Source organism: Aedes albopictus, chromosome 2, assembly GCF_035046485.1.
Source record: "Aedes albopictus strain Foshan chromosome 2, AalbF5, whole genome shotgun sequence".
Taxonomy (NCBI): Eukaryota; Metazoa; Arthropoda; class Insecta; order Diptera; family Culicidae; genus Aedes; species Aedes albopictus.
This window is the reverse complement of record NC_085137.1, coordinates 450,821,073-450,832,960: the sequence shown is the minus strand read 5'-3', so window position 1 is coordinate 450,832,960 and position 11,888 is coordinate 450,821,073. Positions and strand designations below refer to the sequence as shown.

The 11,888-nt window shown below is 33.1% G+C and overlaps 1 protein-coding gene across 1 annotated transcript; it reads right to left on the bottom strand.

The window, feature by feature from the left end:
* Window positions 1-662: 662 nt before the first annotated feature.
* On the bottom strand, window positions 663-11,192 carry LOC115256435 (uncharacterized). Its single transcript, XM_029855009.2, has 4 exons — window positions 5,875-11,192; window positions 5,605-5,818; window positions 1,786-2,289; window positions 663-1,716 (listed from the first exon to the last, which is right to left on the bottom strand). The coding sequence occupies exons 1-4, from the start codon at window positions 5,983-5,985 to the stop codon at window positions 749-751; spliced, it is 1,797 nt and encodes a 598-aa protein (XP_029710869.2). The 5' UTR covers window positions 5,986-11,192; the 3' UTR covers window positions 663-748.
* Window positions 11,193-11,888: the final 696 nt, after the last annotated feature.

Here is an 11,888-nt window from a genome sequence, read left to right as displayed (position 1 = left end):
TATATTATGGATGGCCGTTTTGTTACTTACGTTTCAAATATATTTATATTAAGATGTATTGGAGGCTTTTCAAGTAAACAAAAATCACTTTCATAAATTTTCATACGATGTCAAAAATTTTGCTTTGGTTGTATATATTGAAAAAAATATTTCAATCGCTTTAACTTTCCTTCTTGTGTAAAAAATTCAGTTGAGTCAAATGTTTTTCAAAGATCAAGATATTAATAATGAATGTTCAAAGTTTCGTTAAATTACGTTAACTATACCCTGAGATATAACACTTTTAAAAATAGCTCTCAGAAAAGAAGCATTTTGCTGAAATTGCTCTAACTTAATGTAGGGTTAGCCGGCAAAGCCCAATTTTGTACAAATTATAGTTTAGCTGGGACAAATCGCAGTGAAAATTTGAGAATTTTTGATGAACCATAATAACCAAAAAGTTATAGCTCATTGAAAATTTTTTGAGACGAATAAAATTTGCCTATCTCAAACATTTTGTCTACCCCCTGTATAAATATATATATATATATATATATATATATATATATTTTTTTCTTTATTATCGAGATTTTCAGCCCTTGGCTATATATAATATATATATATATATATATATATATATATATATCTTAAGTGATTTCTTCCCAGTAATGTAGCTATTTGGATGCGAATGAGACATTTTAGGAAATATATTTCGAATATACACATTTTGCACACATTTTTATTTGAAAAATAACATACTATAATATACTTAAAAATGCAATTTCGAAATAGGTTGACGCGTATACTCCGTTGTTGTGTCTCGCATGAGACTCCACACATAATCACCCATCATTTTCGATGTTGCTTGGCACTGATATCGTTGCTCCATATGTTTTATATCTTGATGAAAACGTTCGCCTTGTTCCTCTGAGTATACACCCATATTTTCTTTAAATTTATCCAAATGAGAATGAAGAATGTGCACCTTTAGTGACATTCGACACCCCATGGTTTCAAAATTTTTCATCAGTTCATGTACTATGGCCTCATATCTTGGATCACGATTATTCCCTAAAAATCCTTGAACTATATCTCGAAAGCTTTTCCAGGCTGCCTTTTCTTTCTCATTCAATAATTTCGGAAACGATTCCGATTTTATAAGTTTTTTTACTTGTGGTCCTGTAAAAACACCGGCAGTTATTTTTGCCTCGGAAAGTTTCGGAAACAGTTTTGTTATAAACTTAAATGATTCCGAATCCTTATTCAATGCTTTCACGAATTGCTTAATCAAACCAAGTTTTATATGAAGAGGTGGCATTAAAATTTTTTCCATGTTCACTACTGGATCGTTTTTAACATTTTTTTCGCCGATTTTGTATTGGGCTCTGATTTCCCAATTTTTAATTTTATAGTGGTTCTCTGTGTCTCTGCTGTCCCACAGGCACAGGAAACAAGGGAATTTAGTATACCCTCCTTGTAATCCAATTAGGAAACCAATCATTTTAAAGTCGCCTATTACCTCCCAACCAAATTTTTCATACTGAATTTTGTTGAATAACAATTTTGTTGTGGCATAACTTTCTTTCAGGAGAATGGAGTGTGCAATGGGTAGAGATGGGTACTGCTCGCTTTTTACGCGGTTGTGCAGTAGCACAACCTTCAAACTTTTTGAAGAGCCATCAATAAAGAGCCGCCAGTCTCTTACAATCAATGGAATGCCGATTTCAGAAAATAGACCTGCAAAAAAAGAGATACAGTTTTCTTCGTTTTGATGCTGTTGTCATCCGAATAGATAGAAATACCCACCCTCGATATCTCTACAAAAGCAAATTCCATCTTCGCTGGTGTAATAGGAGGAAAACTCTTCATCGCGAGTTCTCTGGGATGTTATTCTGACGGATTCATCCAGCAAACTCCATTGCTTCAGCCTAGATAACAATAATTCGCTTTTGTTTTTAGGGAGTGCAAGGTCACGAATCAAATCATTTATTTCCGTTTGATTCGGATAATGTGGAATATTGAGCACTCCTCCTTGAAGTTGTAAAGACTCACTACTTGGGACAGAACTTCCACTAACTGTCGATATTGTAGTGGTACTAACAGCCGTTTCACAGGTACGTTGAGGTATGGGGCGTTCAGCGGAATGTGGAATTGGCGCACGTGATGAAGGGATATCAGGGTAAGTTGACTTTTTTTGACCACTAGCCAAATTCACAACACAAAAATAACAGTCGGTTTGATGATTTGAAGGTGAATGCCAAATCCGAGGCACAGCAAATTCCATTAATCTGTTTTCTCCTTGGTACCAACCTGAAATTTGTTTGAATATTTGTATTTGAATAATTGAGAATTTAAAAGGAATCAATAAATAGTAAATATAACATAAACATTCTGCTAACAGTTTTTGATGGTATAAAAATTGTACAAGATTTTGTTATGACAAGTATGAAATAGTTTTCATTCTTTCCTGAGTAAATCTATAATACAACACATAGAAATATTTAAAAAATGGTAATGCTGCTCAGAGAAGATTTAAGTTTTACAAATTTCTAAAATGACTAATAAATAATACCTTTTCTCCCAAAAATATTTCAAACCTGAAGTGCTTATCTTGATATACCATATTGCGTTGAAAATACATGTTTTACCATACTAAAGTTTTACGATACTTGATACATTTTGTATTCATCCAAATAAAATGTGGGTCATTCCATGTCAAATCGACAAATTTTTCATATGTTTTTGCCACTAATCTTTCAAATACTAATTTATATATTCTAGTTGAATAGAGCCTGCCTTAAAAAACTCTCAGCTCGATTTCTAACACTCGGAGATCATTCGTTCAATCCACAACAAAATTTGAATTTTTAATTATTTTTGAAAAAATCTCGTAAAACGCAATATGCATTCACTCATATCTGGTCAGCCAGAAGTCACTCTGTTTATCTTTTTATGTCCCTAAAAAGCTTTTTCTGCGTAGAATCTGATAGAAATAATCACAACACGGATTTCTTGAAATTTATCTATCATTTATGTGTTTTAATCCTATTTTGAAAGATTTCTCAAAAACACCCCTCTTTTTTGTCGATTTTTTAATTTTAAAAGATTTTTTTGACAGTTTCCCATCTTTTCCGCTTCTTTGTACAGAGTAATATTTGTATTAACAACGATAGACAATTTTAAAGTAGTGCTTCGAGTATTTAGGGAAATGTGAACCTACAGTATGACATTCATTGGTTAATATTATTATCGTCATGTATTACATATATTATATCACCTATCGAGCATATCATTCGTAATAGTAAAAAAACTAAATTACATAAACATTTAATCAATATAATTAATATACTACCCTAAACAAGTTTGATATTGTTGTGGGATTGAATTTTCAACTTACTAGACCAACATGTGAGAGGAGCACCTGTTGGTCTAGACTCTAGATCTTATCAAAAATTCACTCTAATACATGACAAATGTTTAGTCTTTGAAATCACCATAAAGAAATGTTTTCCATCCTCCACCCAACCATTCGAACAAACGCTCTAGTCGTAATTGTACATTGATTCTCCTCTGAGCTACACTGCCTGTAATCGCTGAACAGTCCCAACGGACTCCTATAATGAACTGGCATAGATAGAACAATGATAAACAATAATAAGATGTTGTGCTTATAGTTCTACCGTAGATAAAGTAGAAATAAAAGTCAGTATTGTGAACTATCTGTTTCAATTGAGGGGCCCCCAGATACATAGTGGCTTAAGTGACATTTTGGTCAATTTTTAGTTGATTATAGACAAATATTCATCAGACTTCATGCTTTTCAGCACTATTTTTAGATGTAACGTCAACTAGAAAAAACAGTAATTGGGAGAAAATTTAGTTAATTTTGGAACTCTTAAACAATTTGTATTGGAAGAAAAACTTTTGAGCTTAGTGGGTTTTGCGCAGAGTTTGGTGCCTACACGGTACAGTTCCTACCTTTCAACATGGTGCTCCCAGTTTAGTCCTACTGAAGGCAAAGTTTCAACTGTTGTTTTGTCTTTTTTGTACTTTTTTTCAGGAGTGAGCACCCATGATGTTAAAATGAACTGAATTAATCGGTGCCGTAACAGTCTGTTTACGGTTAGGATAAATTTAGGCGCGTAAGATTTTTAATGGTACGCTGATCCTATAACTTTTCTCTAATAACGAAGATTTCTTCATGATGAAAATATTTATATTTATATTGTTTTTTATTTATTGGTCTGTTTTTTAGACTACTGTCATCTATATATGTAAGGGATTCTGATTTTGAAACAGTTAAACGCAATAAATGACTATTATAAGTAAACAACTGAATATTATTCAATAGGAGCTAATTTTTCTGATAACTCGAAACCCAACTTTTACAATATCCCACGAAGGTTATACTTATTTTACTCTGTACAAATAAGCGAAAAAAGTGGGAAACTCTCAGAAAAATCTTTTAAAATTGAAAAATCGAGAAATAAAAGGGGTGTTCTTGAGATATCTATCAAAATCGGATTAAAACGTATAAATTTGAGAGAAATGTCAGGAAAACCATATTGAGATTATTTTTATCAGATTCTACACAGAAAAACCTTTTTAGAGACATAAAAAGATAAGCGGTATGATTCCTGGCTGATCAGAAATCAGTAAATACGTAATGCGATTTACGGATTTTTTTCAAAAATAATCAAAATTTAAAAATAGTGTGTAGGTTGAACGGATAATCTCCGAGTGTTACAAATCGAGCTGAGGCCATTATAAGCCATTTCCGACCTGCTGAAATTACTTTGAACATTACTTGGAATATCATGTGCCAATCGATTTGTCGATTTGGTATGGAATGACCCATGTTACATTTCATTTTATTCCTCTTTCATACAATAATTCTCTTTCATTGAAACATCACCCTGGTGGTTAGTCGAAAAAATGTCTTCATGTTTCGTTGGTTCATCCATGATCATTTATTTGGTCCAACCATAAGCAGCAATGGTCCACCAAGATCAGAATCTTTTGCTCATAAAAGTTAATTTATAAAATAAATGTGCTAGTTATTTCATGCTTCTATGTCGTTTTTTGAAAATTAGATGAGTAAAGCTTTCAGCGAATCACAACTTGGCTGTATAAAATTGGCTACTTTATATATAAAAGAGGCTTCTATTATGACTAAGTGTTGGAATCAACGAAATTGGTCCATTCATCATCATAGACCCAACTACTGTTTTGTTTTTGGTTCAAATACCAGAAATTTTTCGAGTGAAATAAAAACAGATTTCTGACACAACCATTTGTTAGAAAAAGCAGTAAAACGTAAACATATGAATAAGTTATAGAACGTCTATTCTGCCCTTTTAAGCATATCTGAACTATGTTGAATTCAATGCAAGTAGCATTTTTCTCAGTTACAAAGCCATTTAAAATTAATTGGATTTTTGTTTTCATCAGGTTTCATAGCTTAATATAGCACAATAACGTTATGTATCTTTCTGACATTGATTTTAAAATATTGTTTTTGTTAGAGCGAATGGGTCAACCTCGTTGAAAAACAACATGGTACAGATACGCTTAGAATGGCAGTATTGTATAGATAAAAAAATCATTCTAAATTAAATACTGTACCATGCAACCGTCTTGTGCAATTATGACAGGCATAATGTGGCACCCACTGTTTATCTTGATGTTCGACTTCGATGTTGAAATATTGCTTGTATGCTTCATATAACTTGGTATCTTTTCGCAATGTATGTTTGGTTGTTGTCCTGGTAATAAAGTAACCACAAATGTAACAAAAATCATCTGGATGATGATTGCAGTCATCAGATCGCCAAAGCATCTGAAAAAGTGAACAGAAATTTAGCTAAAGCTTTTCAAGCACATTTAGTAATTTACCTCTGGTTTGCCATTGTCAACAGGCCGTAATTTCTGATTAACACTTGATGCAACGTTTTCTGAAGTATGATCGACGATCTGTTCAGCTGCTGCCACTTGTTGTTCTTCCATATCTGAAGTTGAAACCCTTCGAGCATCACCAGTTGCAGAGACATTTGTGCGACTTAGACCAGATCCGCTTGGTCCAGCATACAGGGTTGGAGCTTGTGATGAAGGAATATTTGGATAAATATTTAAGTTCCTCCCGCGAAAGATTTTTGCCAAACAAAAATAACAGTCATTTTGATGGCTAGTTGGCTGACTCCAAATTCTTGGCCTGTCAAATTTCAACCTTGCTGATCTATCTTTTGCTGGTTCTTTGAAGAGAAAACATATTATATTTTTTTTTGTTTCTATTGAAAAATAAGCTAGAAAGCTCAAATGCGGTATCAAAATTTCAACAGGGCATAATTGCTTTTGAAGACGGCCTTTTCTGTCAAGTCGTATTTCAGTCCTACCTAAAATCCATAGCCACTATATAAAAGAGGTTTATACTAATTCTAGTAGAAAGAATTTTTAAATAAATTCATTATTTAGATGGCTGAAAGCATCTCTACTTTTCAAATAGTGAATTGTATAGTAGGGCTAAAGTACGACCTACGGCTTTAAAATAGAGTTGTTTTCAAAAGCAATTGGTCAGGGTTCTGCTAAACCGAACTATTTACCATATGAAAACCATCGATGGTGGCAAACATACTAGACCTAACTGATAAGAAAGTTGTTCATCCCAATTAATTGTGAACTATATTACTAACATTCTGTAGAAGAAATTCGTACCCACAACACATACGGAAATTGTTTTCCGGCAATTTACGGATAAAAACAGTGGAAATTATTCAAAATGGCAAATAGTTCGGTTTATCAGAACTCCAACAAATTACGCGCGTTTGAAATATTGTTACTAATAAAATTGTCAATTTATCTAAAACCTACTAAGCAATCCAACAGCACAACTCTGACAAACGAAATGTGGAACCCAATATTTGTCTTGGTTTTTGATTTCCAGGCCAAAATATTCTTGGTATGCTTGTCTTAATTTAGCTCCATCAGAAATTGAACACTTTTTCACACGGGAGCTTATAAACTCTCCACAGACGTAGCAAAATGAGTCAGGTGAGTGGAGACATTCGGTCGATGACATTTTTTTTTGTATTTCAGTTCTAGGCACTTTGGATTCTTATTACTAAGCACACTTGAACTCAAGTACAACTACTGATTCAGAAACAGAAACTGTAATTTTGCCGAGCAAAGCATTCGTATAAGGACTGTATCGAAAAGTTATTAGCAATGATGAAAACGGCTTCAAAAGATTAGGTTCAACATACAAGTAATTTGATGTTTAACCTTTCGCTGATCGCGCTGTTGTATTGTGTAAAACTCGCTTAAAAAAGCTCGTTCGTTGTACACAGCAACAGCGCGGTGCTGCAGAGGACGGCTGATCGCGCGATAGCTGAACGGTTAACTGGATGATCGACTGTACGTTGGATAATATTTTTGGGTTTTTGGCATCTCAGTCTGATTTATTGGACCTTAAGAACCGAAACGTCGGACTAAGAAAACATATAGTTGTTTTTGATTGACCAAATCAGACTGAGATGCCAAATACCCAAAAATAGTAATTTGATGTTTAGAAATATAGTATAAATCATTGAAAAAGAAATCGAACTGCAACTTTCTAGAAATAGTCATTTTACTTGAGCTTTGCTCGAAAACTAAACACATGTTTTAAAAATTCGGCACAAAAAAATTAATTTGCAAAAAAAATGTGGAAGCAAGTATAAGAAAAAACAAAAAACCCGGCTCATTAAGCAAATACATACATAGGTACAATTCTCACGATCACCAAGGACAATTTCCTCTGAATTTTAAAGTATTTCGAATCACTGAAAATAACGCATTTTTCAGGTATTCAGTTTGATGGTGTTCCATCTAATCACGTTGATGTCAATTAAAATTATACAAAGCGAAAAAACCTTTTTTTATTATTCGATGTACATAATAGAGGAGTAGTTATAGCAAAGAACTAAATTTACGCTTTTTTTACAGTCCGATAATAAGTTGATGATGTTTTTTGTATAGAAAATATCTATTTCGAAAACCGGTGTTATGTAATATATAAAGTGTGCGTAATCCCCAACAAGATGTTTTTTCCACATTTTTTTCATTACAAATTTTACTCGCTACAAACTATTTAATTGCGAGGAAATATTTTAAGAAACCGAATTTTGATCAGATTTTTATTTTGTGACATGCATTAATCTATCCATACTTCAATAATACTTAAGATTCTAAAATAAAGAAATGTTGGACTCATATTTAACTAAATCGTAAAGATTTGCTAGTAGAACCGAAATAAAAAGACTTATTTAATTCAGTGTTGAGATATAACGTCATAAACATTGCTAATTATTTTACGATACAATCCATATAAAAGCTTTTTTCTTATATAAACTGGTTTACTTAACTTTACTTAACAATAAAAACAAATCAAATCGTAAGTGGGGTGATAAATCTACTTTTTTGTGTTTAATAATTCAGTCTTAAAATGTAGAACTTCAGTTGCTGATTGGATTTAAATGGTATTCTGTAAGTCATAACAATTCGAATTTTAATTCTCGAGTTGTTTCTGAAAAGCAGGTTTGGAAAAATGTGCAAAAATGTTGTTTTGTAAGAAATTTTAGTATTTTCTATCTGTTCCTAGATTCCAAACCAGGCATGCATTGTGTTTTTATGTTGTTTTGTACAATTCACTATTAAAACACAATTTTTTTGAACTAGAAATCAATTAAAAAAATATCTGTTTTTTTATTCGGACGCAGTAACGTTTTGTGTTCAACGTTTGATTTCAGCGTTCTTTTCGAATACTTTTTATATTAGCGACGCACTTAGAACAGCTAAAACGACATGGAATATTAGAAGTAATCAGCCAAAATAATTCATAACAAACACTGCGCAACATTTTTTAGGCTATCGAAAGTAAACAAAATTTTATCATTGGTTCCTGAGCATCAACCAAACAGCCCAAAGTATCAAATGCAACAAAACCATATTTGAGTTTTAAAAGTTTACAACGGAATTTTGTTTTAGACAAAAATTATTTTCTTTAGATGAAAGTTGGCCATGTCCAGTAACATTTTCATTCTTTCGGAGTACTGTTCGGCTGTCTAAATCTCGGTAGAAATAAACCGAGATTAAGCTTTTAAAAATAATTGTATCTTTTTCTGTAAAAAATAAACTTTTTATGATATCGACACGCTTGAATTAATTTAATGTTAAAGAAAATGATCAAAACTTTAAAATATTCGCGTATTTTTTGCACTGTGAAATAAAAACAACCGTAACTTTGTTATCGGCGCGAAGAATCACGACCACGAGTCCGACTGAGACAAAGATTCGAATAGCACTAGGCAGTGCGGTGTTGCATTGTTGATCTACTCGTAAGCCATTATCACACACTATCGCATGATTCCATATAGGGTTGGTGTTCGAGAATTCGCCATGTAGCAGTATTCGCCACCCTGTATTATTCAGCCTTTCGCTGTATAGATCGATATGAATGATTTTTTTGTAAAGTAAAACACATCCAAATGATATGAAAACGCTGGATGCTTTGGATGCTTTAAGTTTACTCAAAAAAATTAAGAATAAAAAAGTTTTCATAAAATTTTAGCTCCATAAATCAGTATTGCCACTCCTGCTCCAGTATTCACCACCCTCCATAAGAATTGCTTGGGGGCAGCGAATATTGGAACACCTACCCTATCGCATTATTCTCTACCATCTATATCGAATTCTTGATAGGGAGAAGTACCGTAAAACGGGGTAACATTGATCAGCGGGGAACCTTTGATCACCTTGACTATTCTTCAGGAAAAATCAAATCTTGAACATTCCACGACAAAAATCAAGGTGAGTTACACCGCTAATCAATGATACCCAGTTTTACGGTAATTATTGCTGCATAATTGTGTGACATCCGTCGTAGGAAACAATCGCAGCACATTTAGTGATGATATTAGTAATGGAAGGAAATAGAAGAAGAAAGGGGGGATCCATAAAGTACGTCACGCTTATAAGGGGGAGGGTGGGCTCGGAAAATATATCAAATATACGAAAACCTCGCACGAATGGGGGAGAGTGGCTAAAAGTCCTAAATTGTGCATGACGTACTAAATGGATGCTCCTTAACATAAATCATGTCCATTTAGAATCCGTACACACGGAATCACGAATATCTCTGGAATAAACTGGCTTGTGAAAATGTCAACCTTTCAAAACATGCATATTTTAGAGCGCCTTCATGAAAAAATATCATTAAAATTATTACTTTTATTTTTTAATTTTACTAATGTAAACTTCCTTCAAAAGTTGTCTAACTGTAAAATTTGTAGTATCAAGCTTTTTTGGAAACATATTTTATAGTGCAGTGTCCGGAGTCGGTTTTCCTGTCTTTCTTAGATTCCTAATCGTTTTGACCAGTATTTTTTTCAGTTATGGAAATGGGGGCGTTTGAATGGATGTAGTATATTGGAGACTATGAAAGAGTTATTTTGAAAAACACTACTCAATTTTTGCGTTGCCTCTGAAAATCTTTCGACTGTAGTGACAACTTTCGAATCCAAGCCAAATCTTCTTTGGTCCTTTGCGGTGTTTTAAAAATGGCTAGTGATTTCTGAGGCTTTAGATCTTGTACAATTTTGAGTTGATCATCATGTTGTTACTAAAACGGTGTCCAAAGGAGGACTACCCGCCATGCCATGATATTCGTAGTAAATTTCTCCATGAACACGAACTCCAATCGGCAGGGGACATCTTCTCATGTCATGATCAATAACATTTGAGCGCGTAACAAATGATAGTTTTGGCGATATTTAAGCTTTTTGCTATAGTCGCGCTTGAAAATGTTGAATTTTCAAGGCGTTTGTGCTAGATTTTTTTGTTCGTCTTATTTTCATTCTGGTATATCTTTTGATTCGTTGTACGAAAACCGGTGAAATTTTCACCATTAAAAGAGGAATAGTTTATGAGTAAACTAAGCGTGTCACTAGAAAATATGCAGCGCGTACGGATTCTAAGTGGACAATGCAAACACTTACACACTTGATCTTCCGTAGATTTTCTCACAGAAAATCAGAGTTTTGTTACATGAAACTTTAAAGCTTAGAATGAATATTTAGATCTTGAATACATTTTAGAGAGGATTCCGTTTGGCGTGTTTGGTGTTTGTGGTGACGTTCCAATGAACTTCTCGTATATAAATTCCAACTTTTGAAGATATATATATATATATATATATATATATATATATATATATATATATATATATATATATATATATATATATATATATATATTTATATATATATATATATATATATATATATATATATATGAAGATACGGTATTTTGTGAATTTATTTTATGTTTTTTAAAAACTTAAAAGAAGCGAATACACCTTGAGGATAAATTCAAGAAGACTGTTCATATACTATGATGTATCCGGGAGATGCTTTTCTTGAAGGCATACTGATTTTAAAATATTTATAGGAAGATACAGTATTTTCTGAAAATAGATCTTAAAAATATAAGGTAGAATTCAATTTCATTATACTTACAATCCCAGATACTATTTAAATTGCATACTTGAAAAAAGAAGAATCGGTTGAGAGACAACTAAATTAAAGTGGAAAGTTGATAAGCTTGTTTTAACCCTTAATCACAAGGGACAAGACATTTCTGCCAGAGATCCTGTGGAGTTCCGTGGCCTCCGGGTGCCCAGCGTTGGGTAAAACTATAATTTCTGGTTTTACTAGACTACACACGGAATTGTGCAAATTTTGAGGTGTCGCATGATGGGATTCTTTTGGAATCAAAAATTGGCCATTTCTGTCGGAGACCCTGTGGTCCCCAGAACTTGTTCCGTGTCCACCGGGTGCCCAGCATTGGGTAAAACTATAGTTTTTGGTTCTATTGGA

Bases quoted from the DNA above. Each gene is read 5' to 3' on its own strand.
- LOC115256435 (XM_029855009.2), bottom strand. From the start codon at position 5,985: ATGGAAGAACAACAAGTGGCAGCAGCTGAACAGATCGTCGATCATACT. The intron at 2,290-5,604 runs GTACAGTATTTA...AACAAATTTCAG, and splicing joins TTGCACAAGACGGTTGCATG to GTTGGTACCAAGGAGAAAAC. The intron at 1,717-1,785 runs GTGGGTATTTCT...CTTTTTTTGCAG, and splicing joins CTTTTGTAGAGATATCGAGG to GTCTATTTTCTGAAATCGGC.